Below are 22655 nucleotides of genomic sequence, written 5' to 3' on the forward strand. Positions count from 1 at the left end.
ATTTGTTTTCTGCTACCTATGTTTGGTAAAAAAAATCGCAATAAGCGTGTTTTGATTGGTTTGCACAAAAGTTATTGCGTTTACTAACTAAGGGAAAGATTTTTGTCATTTTTGGTGTTTTTTTTTTTTAACGAGTAATGGCGGCGATCTGCGATTTTTTTTTTTGCGGGACTGCGACATTGCGGCGGACAGATCGGACCCTTGACTGACATTTTTGACACTTTTGGGGGTACCAGTGACATTACTACATTAATCAGTGCTATACATATGCACTGTTACTGTCACTGGCAGGGAAGGGGTTAATTTTTATTGGAGAGGGAGGGGTTAATGTATGCCTGGTGCTTACTGACGTGTGTGGGGGGAGGGGACTGAGTGACACAGGGACAGATCGCAGGTTCAGCTATGCTGAATCCTGCAATCTGACCCTGCCTGTCACTTAGGAGATCCGCCCGCTTGTGTTTACACAAGCGGGCGGATCTCCACACTAGATCCCCGACGATCGGGGAAGAGCAGCGGCGATCGCCGCCGCTCCTCCCCCGGCCCGACTCCCGCTGTGACTGAATGCAGCGGGAGCGAGCCTCCGGCGGCGCGCGCGTGCTGCCGAGAGAGGGGGATGTCTACATTGCCAGACGTTATTGAGCCACTTTGCCGCAGTAGAGCTCTAGTGAGCAGCAGCAAAGTGGTTAAGAAGCGTATTTCTGCTGTTTACAGACCATAGGCTGTTCATGTGTTAGGCATTGTTATATCTGTCAGTCTTGTGATATGTTCCTAATATTGCAATAGTTTGTATGTACAGCATGCTTTTGTTTAGTAAAAGTACATTATTTATACCCTGCAGAGGTCTGAGCTTCCTTGTTTATATCGCATACTAACCCTTGCTAGATAGACGCAAGCAAAACAGTTTGGGGGCTTGTCCATAACAATTGCGTGCACAAGCAAAACAAAGGTCCATCTCCATTCCTCAATATACCGTCATGTTCCCAACAAATGAGGAGGAGATACTGTACACCATATGAAAGGTCCATCCCCATTCCTCAATATAACGTCATGTTCCCAACAAATGAGGAGATACTGTACTCCATATGAAAGGTCCATCTCCATTCCTCAATATCACGTCATGTTCCCAACAAATGAGGAGGAGATACTGTACACCATATGAAAGGTCCATCCCCATTCCTCAATATAACGTCATGTTCCCAACAAATGAGGTGGAGATACTGTACACCATATGAAAGGTCCATCTCCGTTCCTCAATATAACGTCATGTTCCCAACAAATGAGGAGGAGATACTGTCCACCATATGAAAGGTCCATCCCCATTCCTCAATATAACGTCATGTTCCCAACAAATGAGGTGGAGATACTGTACACCATATGAAAGGTCCATCTCTTATGAATATTTGGAGCTAGAGCAACATATATAATGGTTTGGAAAATACTTCTAATATTTCTTTTAAAATTGCCTTTCAACAGGTGGACACAATGTCCGGAATACCTCTGAGGAACGTCTTATTTTATCTCCAGATTATAAAGCAGAAGATAATAAAATTGTAGAATATTCTCCAGGAGTAAATCCGATTATTCGTCAGTTGGAGAGATCAATGGATCCCTCTAATCCTGAGGAATCATTTGATAAATCACATTCCAGAACTCTAAGATCTCACAATATGGATCCTTTAAAAGATTCATTTATTCCCAAGAAATCACAGTCAAGCATTGAAGGAGAGGGTTCATTTTCATGTTCCGTGTGCGGGAAATCTTTCACTAAAAAGAGAGCAGTTCTTAGACACAAGAAAAGTCACGCGGGTCAGCGTCCCTATTCGTGTTCAGAGTGTGGGAAATGTTTCACTGAGAAAGGAAACCTTCATAAACATCAGAGAATTCACACAGGTGAGCGTCCCTTTTCATGTTCGGAGTGCGGGAAATGTTTTATCCAGAAACAACACCTTCTTACACACCAGAGAAGTCACACGGGTTTGCGTCCTTATCCATGCTCAGAGTGTGGGAAAACTTTTGTTGACAAAGGACACCTTTTTCAACATCAGAGAATTCACGAGGATGAACATTCCTTTTTATGTTCGGTGTGCGGGAAATGCTTTACTGGGAAAAATGTACTGCTTATGCACCAAAGAGTTCACACAGGTGAGTGTTCTTTTTCATGATCAGGGTGTGGGGAATATTTCAGTGACAAAGGAAATCTTCTTAAACTTCAGAGAATCCACAAAGGTGAACGTCCCTTTTCATGTTCAGAGTGCGGGAAATGTTTCACTGAGAAAGGAAGCCTTATAAGACACCAAAAGATTCACATAGGGGAGCGTCCCTTGTCGCGTTCAGTGCGGGAAATGTTTCAGGCTGAAACAACACCTTCTTACACAGCTGAGAAGTCACACAAGTAAGTGGCCCTATCCAAACTCAGAGTGTGGGAAATATTTTGCAGAACTTCTTAGATATGTGAAAAATCAAATGGGTGAACATCTATGTGCAGGAAATGTTTCACTCGAAAAGGGGACCTTCTTAGATGCCAGAGAACTCACATAGGGGAGCCTCCCTTTTCATGTTCAGTGTGGGAAATGTTTCACTCAGAAAAAACACCTTCTTACACGCCAGAGGAGTCACACAAGTAGGTGGCCCTATACGAGCTCAGAGTGTGGGAAATCTTTCACAGAAGATAGAGAGCTTCTTAGATATGTGAAAAATCAAATGGGAGAGCGTCCCGATTCATGTTCAGAGTGTGGGAAATACACTATATTACACGCTAATGAACTTTAATGGCATCCAAGTCTTAGTCCGTAGGGTTCAATATTGAGTTAGCCCACCCTTTGCAGCTATAACAGCTTCAACTCTTCTGGGAAGGCCGTCCACAAGGTTTAGGAGTGTGTCTATGGGAATGTTTGACCATTCTTCCAGAAGCACATTTATGAGGTCAGGCACTGTTGTGGGACTAGAAGGCCTGGCTTGCAGTCTCCGCTCGAATTCCTTGCAAAGGTGTTCTATCGGGTTGAGGTCAGTACTCTGTTCAGGTCAGTCAAGTTCCTCCACCTCAAACTCACTCATCCATGTCTTTATGGACCTTGCTTTGTGCACTGGTCCAAATCATTTGGTGGAGGGGGGATTATGGTGTGGGGTTGTTTTTCAGGGGTTGGTCTTGGCCTCTTAGTTCCAGTAAAGCGTCAGCAAGAGATTTTGGCCAATTTCATGCTCCCAACTTTGTGGGAACAGTTTGGGGGTGGCCCCTTCCTGTTCCAACATGACTATCAGGTTGAGGTCAGGACTCTGTGCAGGCCAGTCAAGTTCCTCCACCCCAAACTCACTCAGCCATGTCTTTATGGACCTTGCTTTGTGCACTGGCGCGCAGTTATGTTGGAACAGGAAGGGGTCATCCCCCAAACTGTTCTCACAAATTTGGGAGCATGAAATTGTCCAAAATGTCTTGGTATGCTGACGCCTTTAGAGTTCCCTTCACTGAAACTTAGGGGCCAAGCCCAACCCCTGAAAAACAACCCCACACCATAATCCCCCCTCCAACAAATGATTTGGACCAGTGCACAAAGCAAGGACCATAAAGACATGGATGAGCGAGTTTGGGGTAGAGGAACTTGACTGACCTCAACCCGATAGAACACCTTTGGGATGAATTGGAGTGGAGACTGGGAGCCAGTTCCTCCACCCCGAACTCGCTCATCCATGTGTTTATGGACCTTGCTTTGTGCACTGGTCCAAATCATTTGGTGGAGGGGGGATTATGGTGTGAGGATGTTTTTCAGGGGTTGGGCTTGGCCCCTTGGTTCCAGTGAAGGGAACACTTAAGGCGTCAGCATACCAAGACATTTTGGACAATTTCATGCTCCCAACTTTGTAGGAACAGTTTGGGGATGGCCCCTTCCTGTTCCAACATGACTATCAGGTTGAGGTCAGGACTCTGTGTAAGCCAGTCAAGTTCCTCCACCCCAAACTCGTTCATCTATGTCCTTATGGAACTTGCTTTGTGCACTGGTCCAAATCATTTGGTGGAGGGGGAAATTATGGTGTGGGGTTGTCTTTCAGGGGTTGGGCTTGCCCCCTTAGTTCCAGTGAAGGGAACTCTTAAGGCGTCAGCATACCAAGACATTTTGGACAATTTCATGCTCCCCACTTTGTGGGAAGAGTTTGGGGACGACCCCCTTCCTGTTCCAACATGACTGCACACCAGTGCACAAAGCAAGGTCCATAAAGACATGGATGAGTGAGTTTGGGTTGGAGGAACTTGACTGGCCTGCACAGAGTCCTGACCTCAACTTGATAGAACACCTTTGGAATGAATTAGAGCAGAGACTGCGAGCCAGTTCCTCCACCCCAAACTCGCTCACCCATGTCTTTATGGACCTTGCTTTGCTCACTGGTCCAAATCATTTGGTGGAGGGGGGATTATAAAGTTGGCTTGTTCTTTAAGGGTTGTAGTAGGTAGTCCTGACCAAAAAATTTCTGTACACCGGAGAATTCACACAAGCTAATTACCTTTTGTTTTTTAATGTTCAGACTGGTGTGTTGGGCAAAATATTCTGTAGTTTTTCAGGTACACTTTGGTTTAGGCCACCTGGAATTGATTTATAGTAATGTGGTCCTCCAAACATACCGTGCTGACTCGGTCCCGCACTCACACAGACGGCACCATACAACTATACTGTGTATGTAAAAAGAAAGCCGCGCTAGTAGTAAAAAACTCACATTTATGTAGACATCAATAGCGCTAGTTCACAGCTCGTTCCAAAGAACGCTGCCGCCCGACTTCCTGGTACCTCGTGGTGACGTCAGCACGCCATCCCGACGCGTTTCATCATAGATGACGTCTTCCTGGGGATTTTGGCCATACTGTGCCAAAACGTGGAAAGATATGAGAATACATGGACAACACTTTTTATCCGTTTATATTGGCTTGTGTACGTTATTGGTGATTTTTATGTTTTTCTGAAGAAGCCGGCTTTTTTTTTGGTCCAACCAAAAATTCATACATTCGTTTCTTTTCTTCAGTCAAGATTTTATTTATTTCATAGCTTCATTTTTATTGTTTGTTAATCACTAATTCTGATTTTCTAAAATAAACAAGAACGATTTACAATATTCTGCTTTGAGTATTTTTTGGTTTAAGCCCTTTCTTACAGTACGCCTTCTGTGATGGTTGTGAGGTCTGGGTAACGGGAGTCCTGGTCAAAGACACTGTCGATGATAATCGCAGCTGAAGCTGCTTTTTAGCAGCTCTTACTGAGCTATGAAATCTGATTTTCTTTTCTTCTTTTTTTTTTGTGCCGTAGTGCAACTTATATACCTTTAGCACTAATAAATGCGAATATTTGGAACCCCAAAAATATTATTTTTTCAACAAACCAATGCAAAAGACCTAAAATAACCACCACCAACAACTATTCCTTCATTTTCTTTCCCCTAGAATCCCACGTTAATGTTTTGCCAAACAATGCTGTAACTCAATTTCAATTTGTTTTATGTACTTATAAATTGTAATATACACTCCAAATATGATTCACGTCTCTAATATATGCAACAAAACTGAAGAATGCTCAAAGAAGCAGCTGTCCAAAGTATTTAAAAACATGCCCTGCAGTTTGCATTTCCTCCACAAGGTGGTGATCTCACTTGTCGTCAGTGGAACGCAAAGACAGGAAGTGATGTCATCTATAAATTGGAAATCCCGAAGGTGAGATTGGAGGATGTAGAGGGAGATATTCCGGCAATTGACAGTACAGGCGGTAATAAGATATTTTATATTTACACCCAGTAATCTCCCGTCGTATCCATTGTCTTCTATTTATCCAACTGTCCACCCAGAGCCTCTGGTTTATAGACTGGATACATCCTAAATATAGAACCATTTATCCAACTGTCCATCCAGAGCCTCTGGTTTATAGACCGGATACATCCTAAATATAGAACCATTTATCCAACTGTCCACCCAGAGCCTCTGGTTTATAGACCGGATACATCCTAAATATAGAACCATTTATCCAACTGTCCACCCAGAGCCTTTGGTTTATAGACCAGATACATCCTAAATATAGAACCATTTATCCAACTGTCCACCCAGAGCCTCTGGTTTATAGACTGGATACATCCTAAATATAGAGCCATTTATCCAACTGTCCATCCAGAGCCTCTGGTTTATAGACCGGATACATCCTAAATATAGAACCATTTATCCAACTGTCCATCCAGAGCCTCTGGTTTATAGACCAGATACATCCTAAATATAGAACCATTTATCCAACTGTCCATCCAGAGCCTCTGGTTTATAGACCGGATACATCCTAAATATAGAACCATTTATCCAACTGTCCATCCAGAGCCTCTGGTTTATAGACCGGATACATCCTAAATATAGAACCATTTATCCAACTGTCCATCCAGAGCCTCTGGTTTATAGACCAGATACATCCGAAATATAGAACCATTTATACAACTGTCCATCCAGAGCCTCTGGTTTATAGACCGGATACATCCTAAATATAGAACCATTTATCCAACTGTCCATCCAGAGTCAGTCCAGTAATACTAATAGGACAGGGCTCACAATATAATAATTTTCTGTGCGACAGTCAAACTTATTTCTCCCCAACATTCTGTTACGTTTGACACTCATCTCCTGGACTGGAAGTGACAATAACCAGTAACAGACAAGGGATGTGTCTGGATGGTGACTGTATCATTGTGTGTGTCAGGTTCCTATAAGGTGTCAGGATGTCACTGTCTATTTCTCCATGGAGGAGTGGGAGTATTTAGAAGGACACAAGGATCTCTACAAGGACGTCATGATGGAGAATCAGCCGCCCCTCACATCACCGGGTAAGAGGAGACTTTATTGTAAAGGAGAGAGCAGTACGGAGGGTCCACCTAGATCCCCCATCATCTGATAAACACATAGAAACAATGTATTCAGTCAGTGTGTGTGTTTCCTACAGATGGATCCAGTAATAGGAACCCATCAGAGAGATGTCCCCGTTCTCTGTATTCCCGGGATTCCACACAGGAAGATCACACCATCCCTCACCATCATCAGGTAGGTGGGACTGAGCATGTAGAACTAAAAATGTATTCTGAGCTATAAGAGGATGTTCTTCTATGTAAGTTCTTGTTCCTTTTTACAAACATGTTCTATCATCTTTGGGGTTTAGGGTGAAGATTCGAAAGACATCAAAGTTGAGGTTAAGGAAGAAGAAAAAGAGATGTTGGTGAGTGGAGATCAGCAATCTATGGAGGAGGGGGAGATGATTATAAAAAGTAAACCGGAGGAATCTTCTCTCTATATAGATCTCAGTAAGTAGTAAACACTAAATGCCGAAAGAATTTCATTTTAATTCTATGACTGTAAAGTATGTATTATCAGTGTTGCATAATTTGAGAAGACTTAGGCTTTTCTCTTCCATTGAGGAACACGGATCAGAAACAGCAGTTTGGGACACTGGGAAACATAAAAATTGTAAGCAAACCCCCATTTAACCTTATTATGAGCACGAGACACGCTTCTGTTGTCTTGCTCCTCACAGCTCTACCACCTTTCTGTACCAGCTGATTTCCCTGGCCGTTGCTGGAGTGGGGACTTGACTTCGGATGTTGTACCCCACACAGACTTATACTCCCGTCATCGGGAGAATTCTATACCCCCAGATATGGTTACTCCTCTTGTGGTATTTGGTATCCCTCAGCTATTTTTATTACCAGAAGGACCCTCTGGCCTACTAGGTTGGACAAATGAGGTGGAGATACTGTACACCATATGAAAGGTCCATCTCCATTCCTCAATATAACGTCATGTTCCCAACAAATGAGGAGGAGATACTGTACACCATATGAAAGGTCCATCTCCCTTCCTCAATATAACGTCATGTTCCCCACAAATGAGGAGGAGATACTGTACACCATATGAAAGGTCCATCTACTTTCCTCAATATAACGTCATGTTCCCAACAAATGAGGAGGAGATACTGTACACCATATGAAAGGTCCATCTCCATTCCTCAATATAACGTCATGTTCCCAACAAATGAGGAGGAGATACTGTACACCATATGAAAGGTCCATCTCCATTCCTCAATATAACGTCATGTTCCCAACAAATGAGGAGGAGATACTGTACACCATATGAAAGGTCCATCTCCCTTCCTCAATATAACGTCATGTTCCCCACAAATGAGGAGGAGATACTGTACACCATATGAAAGGTCCATCTACTTTCCTCAATATAACGTCATGTTCCCAACAAATGAGGAGGAGATACTGTACACCATATGAAAGGTCCATCTCCATTCCTTAATATAACGTCATGTTCCCAACAAATGAGGAGATGTATAGTAACTAAGTAGAACTACTTCACTACTGTACTTAAGTACCGAAAGGCGGTATCTGTACTTTCCTAGAGTAGAATTTTTTTCTCCTACTTCCACTTTTACTTCACTACATTTTTTCGATGATTTCAATACTTCTACTCCGATATTTTTTTTTTGTGCTGCATAGTTACTCGTTACTATTATAAAAATTACCACTGCCAGCACAGTAGATGGCAGGTTTCATGAAGCTCAAAAAAATATGTATAATGTCATGTGTACTTTTGACTTCTTTTGACTTCTTTCTTTAATAACTACATAACACAGTACTGGTACTTTTACTTTCAGTACTTGAGTAGCAAAATTTAAAAAAAAAAACTACTTGCAATACTTAAATGTTGAATACTTTAGTACTTCTACTCAAGTCACTTTTTGATTGAGCACTTCCACTTCTACTCAAGTCACTTTTTGATCGAGCACTTCCACTTCTACTCAAGTATGGGTTTCGAGTACTTTATACAACTCTGCCAACAAATGAGGAGGAGATATTGTACACTATATGAGAGATCCATCTCCATTACTCAATATAACGTCATGTTCCCAACAAATGAGGAGGAGATACTGTACACCATATGAAAGGTCCATCTCCATTCCTCAATATAACGTCATGTTCCCAACAAATGAGGAGGAGATACTGTACACGGTATGAAAGGTTCATCTCCATTCCTCAATATAACGTCATGTTCCCCAACAAATGAGGAGGAGATACTGTACACCATATGAAAGGTCCATCTCCATTCCTCAATATAACGTCATGTTCCCCAACAAATGAGGAGGAGATACTGTACACCATATGAAAGGTCCATCTCCATTCCTCAATATAACGTCATGTTCCCCAACAAATGAGGAGGAGATACTGTACACCATATGAAAGGTCCATCTCCATTCCTCAATATAACGTCATGTCCCCAACATATGAGGAGGAGATACTGTACACCATATGAAAGGTCCATCTCCATTCCCACAGTAACAATGCCATCAATGCACAAACAAAGTTACTTAGTGCATATCACTTCTAAATGCAAAGTTTGGAAAATACTTATAACATTTTTTTGTTAAATTGCTTTTCAATAGGTGGACACTATGTCCGGAATACCTCTGAGGAACCTTCTGACAGACCACACATTTGGACTCTAGGACCTCACAGTACAGATACTTTAATAGATCCATCTATTTCCAATGAATCTTCTATAAGCCATAAAGAAAAGCGTTCGTTGTCATGTTCAGTGTGTGGGAAATCTTTTAAAAAAAACTCATTGCTTCTTATACATGAAAGAATCCACACAGGTGAGCGTCCCTATTCATGTTCGGAGTGCGGGAAATCTTTCAGTACGAAAGGACAAGTTGATACACACCAGAGGTATCACACAGGTGAGCGTCCCTATTCCTGTTCAGAGTGCGGGAAATGTTTTGTCATAAAAAGTCACCTCATTACACATCAGAGAATTCACACAGGAGAACGTCCTTATTCATGTTCCGAGTGCGGGAAAAGTTTTGTTACAAATGGACAACTTGTTATACACCAGAGGAGTCACACAGGTGAGCGTCCTTACTCATGTTCGGAGTGTGGGAAATGTTTCGTTCACAAAGGAGACCTTAGTAAACATCAGAGAAGTCACACAGGTGAACGTCCCTTTCTGTGTTCAGAGTGCGGGAAATGTTTTGGCGATAAAGGAAGCCTTCTTATACACCAGAGAACCCACACTGGTGAGCGTCCCTTTTCATGTTCAGAGTGCGGGAAATGTTTCACGATGAAAGAAAGCCTTGTTTCACACCACAGAATACACACAGGTGAGCGCCCCTATTCATGTTCAGAGTGCGGGAAACGTTTCATTACGAAAGCGCACCTTGTTTTACACGAAAGAATTCACACGGGTGAGCGTCCTTACTCATGTTCAGAGTGCGGGAAATGTTTCAGTCACCAAGGAGACCTTCGTAAACATCAAAGAAGTCACACGGGTGTGCGCCCTTATTCGTGTTCAGAGTGCGGGAAGTGTTTCATGCGGAAAGGACAACTTATTACGCACCAGAGAACTCACACAGATGAGCGTGCTTACACAAGTTAAGAGTGTGGAAAGTGTTACATTTAGAATGGAGACATAGACACCATCCTTATTCATGTTTCAATTCATTCAATGGGGACGGTACAGCTCTATTGGGGAGAAAGATGGCCACAAAGTTGGAGGGGCTTTTAAAATAGGTGTTGGGGGGGAGGGCTCAGAGGTAGAGTCAGTAAGTAGGGAGCTGTCAGGTCACCTGTGGCCAGGTGACAACTGCACCCTGTTGGAGGCAGGGGTGCACCGCAAGTTAGTGAACCCAGTAGCTGACTGCTGCGGATGGACCAAAACGTGAGCCCAAAATTCCCCAGGGCGCAGAGTCTAAGACCCAGCAGGTGTTCACCAGAGCCTCTAGTGGTGAGGATGGACTTGGCTGCAGCTGGGCCCAGGTCGCGGCCCCTGGGGTCCCCTGGGTCATGCTCCGTAGGGAGAGAGGGGAAGCAGCCACTCAGGACACAAGGGATAGTGAAGGGTAAGCCAAGGTCGGGACAACAGGCAAACGAGGGTAACCAAGGGACAGGCCAAAGGTCAGGGTCACAGGCAAACAGGAGTGGTCAGAGACGAGCCAAAGTGGGTACACAGAAAGGTAGATGTAGCACACGGCAGACAGGAACACAAACTAACAAACACTGTTGAACAGCAAAGCAGACCTGCAGTGCACACTGTTGTACAGCAAAGCAGACCTGCAGTGCACTGGTTAATATAGACTTCCTGGAATGGCCTGGGGTGGAGCCAAACAGGGAGGAGAGATGATAAAAAGCAGCCAGAAGGAGAGCCTGGCCTCTTAGGCAGACATGAAGGAGAAGGTAAGCTGCCAGACACTATTGCATGTCCATGACAGGAGCAAAGGACAGAAGGTATTATTGGGGTCAACAGTGACAGTAGAACCGTAGAGACAACCATTGGGGGGGGGGGGGGGGGTTTGTGCAGACAAACCTCAGACCAAACAGTTATAAACTTAAGTACAATTCTCTATCCACTTCTACAAATCTAAGCGGGGTATATGCAAATGCCAGGAGCCTAGCTAATAAAATGGATGAGTTGGAACTGTTAGTACATGAGGAGGACATAGACCTTGTGGGAATAGCAGAAACTTGGTTCGACCCCTCACACGACTGACTGGCCAATATGCATGGTACTCTGTGTATTGGAAGGACAGGGAAGGAAAAAGAGGAGGAGGGGTATGTCTCGATGTCAAGAATAATGTAAGGGTGATAGAGAGGAGTGACATTATGGAAGGGATGAGTATGGAGTTAGAATCCGTGTGGGTAGAACTCCAGAGGGAAGAAGTAAACGGGAAAGTAATAGTGGAGGTTTGTTATAGGCCGCCCAAACAAAGGGAGGAGGTAGAGGTGGAATTTCTATCACTGTTGGGTAACGCGGCAAAGCCGGGGCCAGTCATCATATTGAGGGACTTCAATTATCCCGACATTGACTGGGAAGAGGGGACTACACACTCACAGAAGGCCCGTCTCTTCATGGAAACCTTACAGGACAACTACATGTCTCAGTTGGTGGATTCTCCTACTAGAAAGAATGAAGTGCCGGATCTATTAATTACTAATGACCCAGATCTAATCTCAGATGTAGGAGTTCTAGTGATCACAGGATGACCACCTTTAACGTAAATAACAAGATAGCAAGGCAAGAGGGCAACATAAGAACCCTAACCTTCAGAAGGGCAAACTTTTCCAAATTGTGCTCAATGATAGAGAAAATAAACTGGGACCAAACCCTAGGAACACTGACCACGGAGGAAAAATGGGAATGCTTTAGGACAGGGATTCCCAAACTATGGCCCTCCAGTTGTTCAGGAACTACAATTCCCATCATGCCTAGTCAAGTCTGTGAATGTCAGAGTTTTACAATGCCTCATGAGATGTGTAGTTCTGCAACAGCTGGAGGGCCATAGTTTGGGAATCCATGCTTTACGAACATATTAAACAAAAGTATCTTGCAGTGCATTCCTATGGGAAATAAATTTAGAAGAGCCAAAGCCAAACCTGGCTGGCTAAACTGTAATGTAAAAAAACGTATTAAGGAAAAAAAAAAATGGCCTTTAAGAGATTTAAATCGGAGGGGACGTTATCGGCTTTCCACCAATACAAGGAATTGAATAAGAAATGTAAATACGAAATCAGGAAGGCCAAAATCGACTTCGAGAGACAAATAGCAGAGGAAAGTAAAAGGATCCCTAAGAAATTCTTGAAATATATCAACAGCAAAAAAGCGAGGGCAGAGCATATTGCACACATAATAAAGGAGGATGGTAGAATGGTTACAGAGGACACTGAGAAGGCAACTGTGCTTAATGCTTTCTTCTCCTCAGTCTTTACACAGGAAAAGGAGGGGTACACTGACCATGACTGTATGGTTAGTAGTAATACACAGGACTTGCCACTATGGCTAACAGAGGGTGAAATTAGGGAAAGGCTGGATAAACTTAACACAAATAAATCACCAGGCCCGGATGGCGTACATCCGAGAGTACTCAAGGAACTCAGTAAGGTTATATCTAGACCACTGTTCCTGATCTTTGCTGACAGTATTATGACAGGAAATGTACCGGGGAATTGGAGGAAAGCTAACATGATAAAAAGGCAGAGGCATATCCCAGGAAATTATAGGCTGGTCAGCCTGACATCAATAGTATGTAAATTACTGGAAGGGATGATAAGGGACTATATCCAAGAATTTGCTAAAGTCAACAGTATCATCAGCAGTAATCAGGACGGGTTTACAAAAGGGGGTTCTTGTCAGACCAATATGTTAACATTCTACGAGGAGGTGAGCTAGATAGGTGGAGACCAGTGGATGTGGTGTATCTGGATTTTGCTAAGGCGTTTGATAAAGTCCCCCACAAGCGATTAATTTACAAAATAAGGTCTGCAGGCTTAGACCACAAGGTTTGCTCTTGGATAGAAAACTGGTTAAAGGGGCATGTCCAAAGGGTGGTAATAAACAACGCATGCTCGGACTGGTCTGGGGTGGTAAGTGGGGTCCCCCAAGGCTGTGTTGGGACCAATTTTGTTCAATTTATGCATAAATAGCATTGAGGACGGGATCAGTAGCTCAATCTCAGTTTTTGCAGATGACACAAAATTGGGCAGGACAATAACTTCACATCGTGAGGCAGAAATCCTACAGAATGACCTGAACAAAATAACAGAGTGGACAACTACTATTGGACTATGGTCTTTATTCAACCTCAACTACTATGTAACTATGTTCAGAGTGTGGGAAATGTTTTAGTTCCAGACTTATGTTAATTGCACACCAGAGAATTTACAGAAGCTGACAACCTCTCATGTTTAGACTGGTGTGTTGGGGGCGGGGCAATACTATTCTGAAGATTTTCGGGTAGACTTTGGTAGGTCTAGGCCTTCTGGCATTGAATTTTAGTAATATGGTCCTCCAAACATGCGGTGCTGACTCGGTCCCGCACCATACAACTAAACTGTGCTAATACATGGCCAGATATGACCATACATGGACAACACTTCTTATTGGTTGATATCAACTTGTGCACATTATTGGTTGTTTTATGTTTTACTGAAGAAGCCGACTTTTCATCGGTCCATCCAATATTATATTATTTTTTTCAGTTCTATAGGGTTTGATGTATATTCCATGTTAGTTTTTATTGTTTGTTAATCACAAATTATGATTTTCTAATAAACAAGAACGCTCCGCACTTTTTTTTATAATACTCTGTTCTCAGATTGTTTCTTATAGGGAAAGCATTATAACTCTTAGATGATTGGTGGATAAAATGATTTACTTATGTGGATGAACTGACTTTAATGAGTCTGTTCACCAAGAAGAGAAATTTTACTATGTCGTCAATGCACAAAATCTTCTCTTCTGTCTCTCAAGGACAAGATAAGATCTCCGCATGGTATTTCTTGTGCCCATTATGAGGGGTTCCCACCATCCCTGTGCTGAGTTCATGGGTCTGTACACCTGTGGTGCCCATTATGAGGGGTTCCCACCATCCCTGTGCTGAGTTCCCGGGTCTGTACACCTGCTGTGCCCATTATGAGGGGTTCCCACCATCCCTTTGCTGAGCTCCCATGTCTGTATACCTGCTGTGCCCATTATGAGGGGTTCCCACCATCCCTGTGCTGAGTTCCTGGGTCTATACACCAGCTGTGCCCATTATGAGGAGTTCCCACCATCCCTGTGCTGAGTTCCCGGGTCTGTACACCAGCTGTGCCCATTATGAGGAGTTCCCACCATCCCTGTGCTGAGTTCCCGGGTCTGTACACCTGCTGTGCCCATTATGAGGGGTTCCCACCATCCCTGTGCTGAGTTCCCGGGTCTGTACACATGCTGTGCCCATTATGAGGGGTTAATTTTGTTTATTGAAAAATCTTACAAACAACAACTTATATACAATAAAACCATAATAAATAAATTAATAAATAACATATTTACAAAATAATTAAATATAACTATACAAAACCAAAAACCAAACAAGAACATAATAAATAAACCAAATTGCGCACAGCATAAACCCTACGAGAGAGCCAGACTAAGGAACATCACCGTCACCATGCATGTAGCCTTTTATCAAAAATATATTTTATCTGAAAATCTAGGGGAGTGAAGCAAGGACAGAAAGAAAAGCCGCACACCCCGAGATCAACAGGCAGCAGCTACAGAGTCCTGATATTCCTCCACACCTTTATCCAGGCCTCCTGCCGCCACCTGTCTTTCTCAAGACCCCGAATCTTCCCAATCTCACCCAGAATGTTCTGCACCACCACCTCAACAGGGAGGATTTTACTCCGTAAGGATACCTGGCACCGTGCACTCCACGTGAAATAACGGACTACTACACTAACTAAAAAAAGTGTTTCCAAATCATAATCCCGGCGAGTCTGGAATGCCCCATACACCCACTCTGCATAACTCATATGGGGGAGGAAGGGTACGCTCAGAGCCCTCCCTACCCTCTTGTACACCTCTATATTAAAAGGGCACTGAAGCAAAAAATGATCCATGGACTCCACCGCACCTCCACACTCTACTCTCGGGCAGCCACGATCACTCACAGAGAGAAACTTCAGGTTGCCCTTCACATATAGTTTTCCATGGAAAGCGAGCCAAGCCTGATCCCTAAACTTCATTGGGATTCTCTCCAAATTAATCAAACGCAAACCCTCCCCCAAAACTAGGCTTGGGCAATCCCTTAAGGCCAGTGGTTCGCAAAAAACAGAGCTCATGATCCGCTTCTCAAGAAGTTTCCTTGGAAGAGATCTGATCTCCCCTGCCGTTACTTGCCACTGCCGAAGTATTTTCAAACACGGGGCAACATAAGTCGGGAGCTTATCATGCTTGACCCTCAGGCTTTTCACTGGCCCACCATTTTCCCAGTTTCGCAGAAAGGGCCTAAACCAGGACTGGAAAATACCAACCCACCCAGGCGGTCTCTCTGCCAACATGTTACCAAGGTTGTACTTTACAAACATCAGAGAGAAAAAGACTACAGGGTTGATCATTCCTAGACCACCCTCCCGCCTAGGAAGATAAGTCACACTCCTTTTGACAAGGTTTATTCTGTTTCCCCATAACAGCTGGAAGAAACAACTATAGATCCTGGTATAGAGAGACACTGGCAAAATGCAGACAAAACTGACATACAGAAAAATTGGAATCAGGTAACCTTTGATCAGATCAACCTTTTCCCTTAAGGAAAACCGCCAACTTTTCCAGCTCGCCACCTTGGCATTGGCATTCTCCAGCCTGCTCACCCAATTTGCATGACCATAGTCACCTGGGCCAAATTCAATGCCTAGAACTCTAATTTTTTGTTGGGGCTCCGGGAAGTCATCCGGGAGAACAAAGCTCTCACCTTCCACGCCCATCCAGAAAGCTTCACACTTGTCCTGGTTGACCTTTGAACCTGATGCTTCCGCATACTGCCTTGTCACTGAGACCACCTCCTGCGCTTCCCCAGTCCCAGAGACAAAAACAGAAACGTCATCAGCATAAGCCACAACCTTCAAAGGAGGCTCACCAGCGATGCCCAAAGGTACCCCACACAATGGTCCACTCTCTAGCCTTCTAATGAAGGGGTCGATTGCAAACGCATATAGCAGAGGACTCAAAGGACACCCCTGACGCACACCTGAGCCAACCACAAAGGGCTGCCCAACCCAACCATTAACCAGAGGAAAGCTTTCAGCCCCTTTGTACAAAATCTTGAGCCAATCAATGAAACCCCCCTCCAGGCCATACTTGCCAAGAAGGAGCCATAGGTACTCATGATTAACCCTATCAAAGGCCTTAGCCTGATCCAATGTCAGCAGATATTTACCCCAACCAGCAGCCCTACAACGCTCCAAGGCCTCCCGGACAGCTAACACAGCTGAGAAAGTGCTTCTACCCTGGATTGCGCAGTGCTGGTGATGGGATAACAAATCGCCTGCCACTGATGATAATCGCCAGAAAAAAATCTTTGCCAGTATCTTTCTATCGACATTAAGAAGGCTAATGGGGCGCCAATTCTCAATCATCGAAGGATCTTTGCCCTTTGACAGAAGAACCACTGCAGATTGCCTCATGGAAGGAGGGAGAGAACCCTCATGCAAACAGCCATTAAAAACCTCCGCAAGGTGTGAAGCCAGGATCTTCTTAAAACATTTATAAAATTCGGCTGTCAAACCATCTGGCCCTGGCGTTTTCCTGATGGCTAGTTTATCAATAGCCTGGATCACCTCATCTGCAGTGATTTCATCTGTCATATTCATCAAAGGAACAATATTTTCCAGACCTGGCGTAGAGTCCAAAAAACTCAACATCCCTGTCCGATCAAGGTTCTTTCCTCCCAGGAGATCAGCATAGTATGACCTGATGACCTCCAGGATCCCTGACCTAGACTTCGTCAGAGAGCCCGTACTGTCCTTCAGGCCATTGACCGTCTTAACTGCTACGCTCTGTTTACAATTCTGGTAAGGGTCAGGCGAATGGTATTTCCCATAGTCCCTTTCCTGAACCAAAGAGGCGTGCCGGTCATATTGATGGGTCCTCAGGAGGAGCTTCACCTCAGAGATCGCCCCAGAATCTCCTCCATTCGATACAAGGCGGTCAAGTTTCCTCCGCAAACGCTGGTAGGTGATATACTTATCTTGCTGTCTCTTTCTCCCTATGGCCTTGAAAAGCCTAACAGTCCGCTGTTTTATAAGCTCCCACCATTCTGACTTACTGTTGCAAAAGTCTAGGATAGTTACCTGTGCCTGAAAAAATTCCTCAAAGGATTGTCTTACTTCCTCGTCATCCAGGAGGGCCGAATTCAATCTCCAGATACCCCTCCCCCTAGGTGGCACGCCTGAGGCATTCAGAGTCAAATATAGAATACAGTGATCAGAAAACTCCACTGCCCGACAAACAGGTGCCGAAAAAGCAGAGTCCTCCTTTAAAAAAAACCTATCTATCCTACTCTGACTATTACCTCGCTGAAAAGTGAACCCCGTGCTGTCTGGGCAGCGCTTAATGTGCACATCTACCAGACCTGCTTCCCTAACCATTGCATTCAGGAAAAGGCTGTCATAGCCCAGCTTATCTCTGAAACCTCTCCTGTCTTTAGGCCTAGTAATGGTGTTGAAGTCACCTCCAAAGATAACCTGCTGAGCCGTAAAAAGAAAAGGCTTAATCTTTGTAAAGAGGCATTTCCTGTCCCATTTTGTCTGGGGACCATAGATGTTAATCAGGCGCAGGTCCTGCCCCCTCACAGAGACATCCAAAATCATGCATCTCCCAATCTCTACCTCAATTACCCGTCGGCATGTTACCATACCAGAAAAAAGGACCGCAACCCCGCTGTAAGGCTCGGCCGCAAGAGACCAAAAGGAGGGACCACGCTTCCACTCCTTCTTTGCCAGATGTATATCAGCCAGACTACTCAGATGGGTCTCTTGCAAAAACAAAATGTCAGCATCAAACTCGCTGAGCAAAAATAAGGCCATATGACGAGCACTCACTGATTTTAAGCTGGCAACATTAATGGTTGCCACTTTTAACGGAGTGGGAACTGCCATTAGGATAATTGAGGCAGCCGTTTCTTAGCCTGACTACTCTCTCTCCCAGGAGAACCAGTGCGCTTCAATGCACCCTGGGACTCATCATCCATAGAAGACGCCGTACTCAACGAGTCCCATTCATCGTCATCATCTGACAGGACCCCAAACTTATTTTTCAAGGGCAAAACCTTAGGACTTTGGGCAACTGAACACCTTTTTTTTTTTCTTTTGCCCTTCTTCCTTTTCTCCTCCAACCATTCCACATCATCCTTGGACAAACTGCAAATTACAGTCTCCCCACTCTTAGCCTCCCCTTCACCCCCACTCTCCCTTACCTTATCTGCCACCAGGCCAGCCTCTTCACCATTTTCCCCACTCCTCTGCATCCCCTGGTCCCCAATAGAAGCCCTGAAATGTCGAGGGGGTGGGACTGGCACTGCACTTGATGCCCCTGCATCAGCACCTCTTGCGGCCTCTGCAATTTTGGAGGACATAGACACAGAAGGATTGGACACATTCTCGGTAACTGATACATGCAAACGCACAGACTGGGGCACCACAGATTTGGAAGACACTGACACACTGGGAATTGGCACAGACTGGGAAATCACAGACTGGGAAGACACAGGCACACTAGGCAAACGCACAGACTGGGAAGACACAGGCACACTAGGCAAACGCACAGACTGGGAAGACACAGGCACACTGGGCATTGGCACAGACTCAGAGGGAATCGCAGGCACCCTAGCTGCTGAGCTCTGAGCATCCTCCATGTCCAGGCGGAAGAACTCTCTCATGAGCTCAGGCTGGTTATGCATTGCCTCGGGACACTGGCTATAAGGATGCCCAACCGAATTGCACAAGTTGCACCTTATAATGTTGCAATCCTTTGCCAAATGCCCTAAATCCTGACACAGAGAGCATTTCATCACTGGACAGGAGGATGCAAAGTGCCCTTTATCCCCACATTTATTACACAGTTTTGGCTGGCCTGGATAAAAGATGGTCAGCCTGTCCCTTCCCAGGAAAGCTGAGGATGGCAGATGCTGGATGACATTATCCATGACTTTTAGTTTTAGCTGCACAGACCATCCCCCCGTCCATATTCCTCGGTCATCCATAATTTTGTGTAAGGGGCTCAGGATGTCTCCATATCTCCTCAGCCATACAGATAAATCCCCTTGTGGTATGGACTCATTGCGCACAAGAATCGTCACCATTTTAATAAGTGGCTGACGTGACACAACTTTGGGGATGAGCCCTCTCCAGTCCGGCAGGCTCCTACACACATGCTCATATTTCTCCCAAAATATGTCCAAAGACTCCGGACGGATAAAGGACAAATCATACTCATAGGAGCCGGTCGGACTGATCAGGGCGAAGATATCTTCGGGTCTAAACCCCATCTGCAGAATCTTATCAACCACAGCTCTCCTATATGGGGGAATACCTTCGCCTTCCCATCTGAGCTGAACCACATTCCTCCTTTTAAATAGTGAGGAAGATAAACCATTTCCATGCTCCCCCCTACCAGATCCTGTAGCAGCACCAGCATAGGTTTTCCTCCCAGACATACCAGTAATTACAGCATTGTCCTTAGACACAGCCACACCTGCTGACAAGGAGCCTGAAACATCCCTTGCAGTCTTTGGAGCAGCAGAGACAAGACCCACCCCCTCCCCCTTCTCAAAGCACTCAGCTGCTTTCCTGGGTTCAATCACAGTTTTTTTTACTGCAGAATCCCCAACAGTTGTAGCACTACTGCTCCCAGCATCTCCTGCACCATTTTCAGGAACAACAGCTTTATCTGGGTCAGGAAAAGCCTTTGCAATGTCCGTGGTGCTCCTCTCTGCAGACACTTCAACCAAAAGCTGAAAGTTATTTTCAGTTTTCCCACCAATCGCATTTAAAGTTTTTTTAGCAGGTGCATCAGGTTGCACTGCATGCTGCACATTGTCTATGGGTGTGGGCTGACAGCCCATAGCACTACAACCCTCAGCAAGCACATTGTCATTAAAGTTCACATCACCACCTTGCACACACACTGTACCTGCTTGCTGTGTTGTTACCTCTGCAGTGTCATGGCTGATGGTGGGATCAAACTTCCTCCTGGTTGTTGCAGGCTTCATGGTGAATGTTCCTCTCTCCACAGGTCTCTCTTTCATAGGGCGAGGAACGGTATCCATCTCCTCATCTGAGGAATCCGCAGAAAAAAGTAACTTTCTTCCATCCAGAGGGGTTTCCAGCTCAGCGATGAACTCCAACATGCCAGTACCCCCCTCAACCTCCTGCTCAGATGTTCCACATTGCTGCTGCAGAGGGAGGGAGACAGAGGCCTCCGCCATTGGGGGCTCAGCAGATGTCTGAGGTGTTGAAGAGCTGGGCTCATCCTCCGGGCCCACTTTCTCACTCTCTGCTGACTCTGTCGGTACCTGCATCTCTTCACTGGCTGGGTCACTCTCCATGCTGGAAACGGTTCCTCTCCTCATACGGCTGAAACGTTCCTCATTCCTGTATTTTTCCTTAAAAGCTCCGCTACTTTCCTTCAGAGAGCTCACCAACTCTTTCTGCTTCCTCAAAGCTTGCTCCAAGTCCTTTAATTCAGGCCTCAGAGCCGGTCTCTTCTTACTGTACAGTTTGGAACAATACAACTTTTTCTTTTTAAATTCAGTTTTTAAAGCTGCCAATTTCTCCTCCTCTTTCTCAATCCTTGTCAGCTTGTCCACAATCCTCCGTCTAAAGGTAGATAGGGATTCACCCCTCCTTGGGCCGAGCTCCATGTCTTCCATAGGCTGAGGCCTAGTCTCAGGCCTATCCAGGGGGCCCCCGCCGGGGTCCTCCCCAGGATCCAGCATCCCTCCTGGGGCAGAGAAACAACTCTAGCCCCTGGCTTCTGGAAGCACACGAGCTAAGGAATCAGCAACCTCACACCTCGCTGTCAGGGAGTGGAATGGCAGTTTCCCACCATCCCTGTGCTGAGTTCCCGGTCTGTACACCTGCTGTGCCCATTATGAGGAGTTTCCACCATCCCGTTGCTGAGCTCCCGGGTCTGTACACCCACTGTGCCAATTATGTGGAGTTCCCACCATCCCTGTGCTGAGTTCCCAGGTCTGTACACCTGCTGTACCCATTATGAGGGGTTCCCACCATCCCTGTGCTAAGTTCCCAGGTCTGTACACCATCTGTACCCATTATGAGGGGCTCCCAGGTCTGTACATCCGCTGTTCCCATTACGAGGGATTCCCACCATCCCTGTGCTGAGTTCCCAGTCTGTACACCTGCTGTGCCCATTATCAGGGGTTCCCACCATCCCTGTGCTGAGTTCCGAAGGTCTGTACACCTGTTGTGCCCATTATGAGGGGTTACCCCCATCCCTGTGCTGAGTTCCCGGTCTGTACACCTGCTGTTCCCATTATGAGGGGTTAATTTTGTTTATTGAAAAATCTTACAAACAACAACTTATATACAATAAAACCATAATAAATAAATTAATAAATAACATATTTACAAAATAATTAAATATAACTATACAAAACCAAAAACCAAACAAGAACATAATAAATAAACCAAATTGCGCACAGCATAAACCCTACGAGAGAGCCAGACTAAGGAACATCACCGTCACCATGCATGTAGCCTTTTATCAAAAATATATTTTATCTGAAAATCTAGGGGAGTGAAGCAAGGACAGAAAGAAAAGCCGCACACCCCGAGATCAACAGGCAGCAGCTACAGAGTCCTGATATTCCTCCACGCCTTTATCCAGGCCTCCTGCCGCCACCTGTCTTTCTCAAGACCCCGAATCTTCCCAACCTCACCCAGAATGTTCTGCACCACCACCTCAACAGGGAGGATTTTACTCCGTAAGGATACCTGGCACCATGCACTCCACGTGAAATAACGGACTACTACACTAACTAAAAAAAGTGTTTCCAAATCATAATCCCGGCGAGTCTGGAATGCCCCATACACCCACTCTGCATAACTCATATGGGGGAGGAAGGGTACACTCAGAGCCCTCCCTACCCTCTTGTACACCTCTATATTAAAAGGGCACTGAAGCAAAAAATGATCCATGGACTCCACCGCACCTCCACACTCTACTCTCGGGCAGCCACGATCACTCACAGAGAGAAACTTCAGGTTGCCCTTCACATATAGTTTTCCATGGAAAGCGAGCCAAGCCTGATCCCTAAACTTCATTG

At 45.0% G+C, this 22655-nt stretch overlaps 2 protein-coding genes across 2 annotated transcripts in view; both read left to right on the forward strand.

Moving 5' to 3' along the window:
* The window catches only part of LOC309564412 (uncharacterized protein), a 1531146-nt gene that overhangs the window by 425082 nt on the left and 1083409 nt on the right, over nt 1–22655 (forward strand).
* LOC309563443 (uncharacterized protein) overlaps nt 1–22655 on the forward strand; it is a gene marked incomplete at its 5' end in the record, with an annotated part of 42317 nt that overhangs the window by 2808 nt on the left and 16854 nt on the right. Inside the window, 3 exon segments of the mRNA XM_082267836.1 lie at nt 1474–2159; nt 2163–2315; nt 9662–10430. Coding sequence (XP_082123962.1) covers nt 1474–2159; nt 2163–2315; nt 9662–10430 — 1608 coding nt within the window.

The sequence above is a fragment of the Pelophylax lessonae genome, assembly GCF_965119305.1.
Source record: "Pelophylax lessonae genome assembly, chromosome: 9".
Classification (NCBI taxonomy): domain Eukaryota; kingdom Metazoa; phylum Chordata; class Amphibia; order Anura; family Ranidae; genus Pelophylax; species Pelophylax lessonae.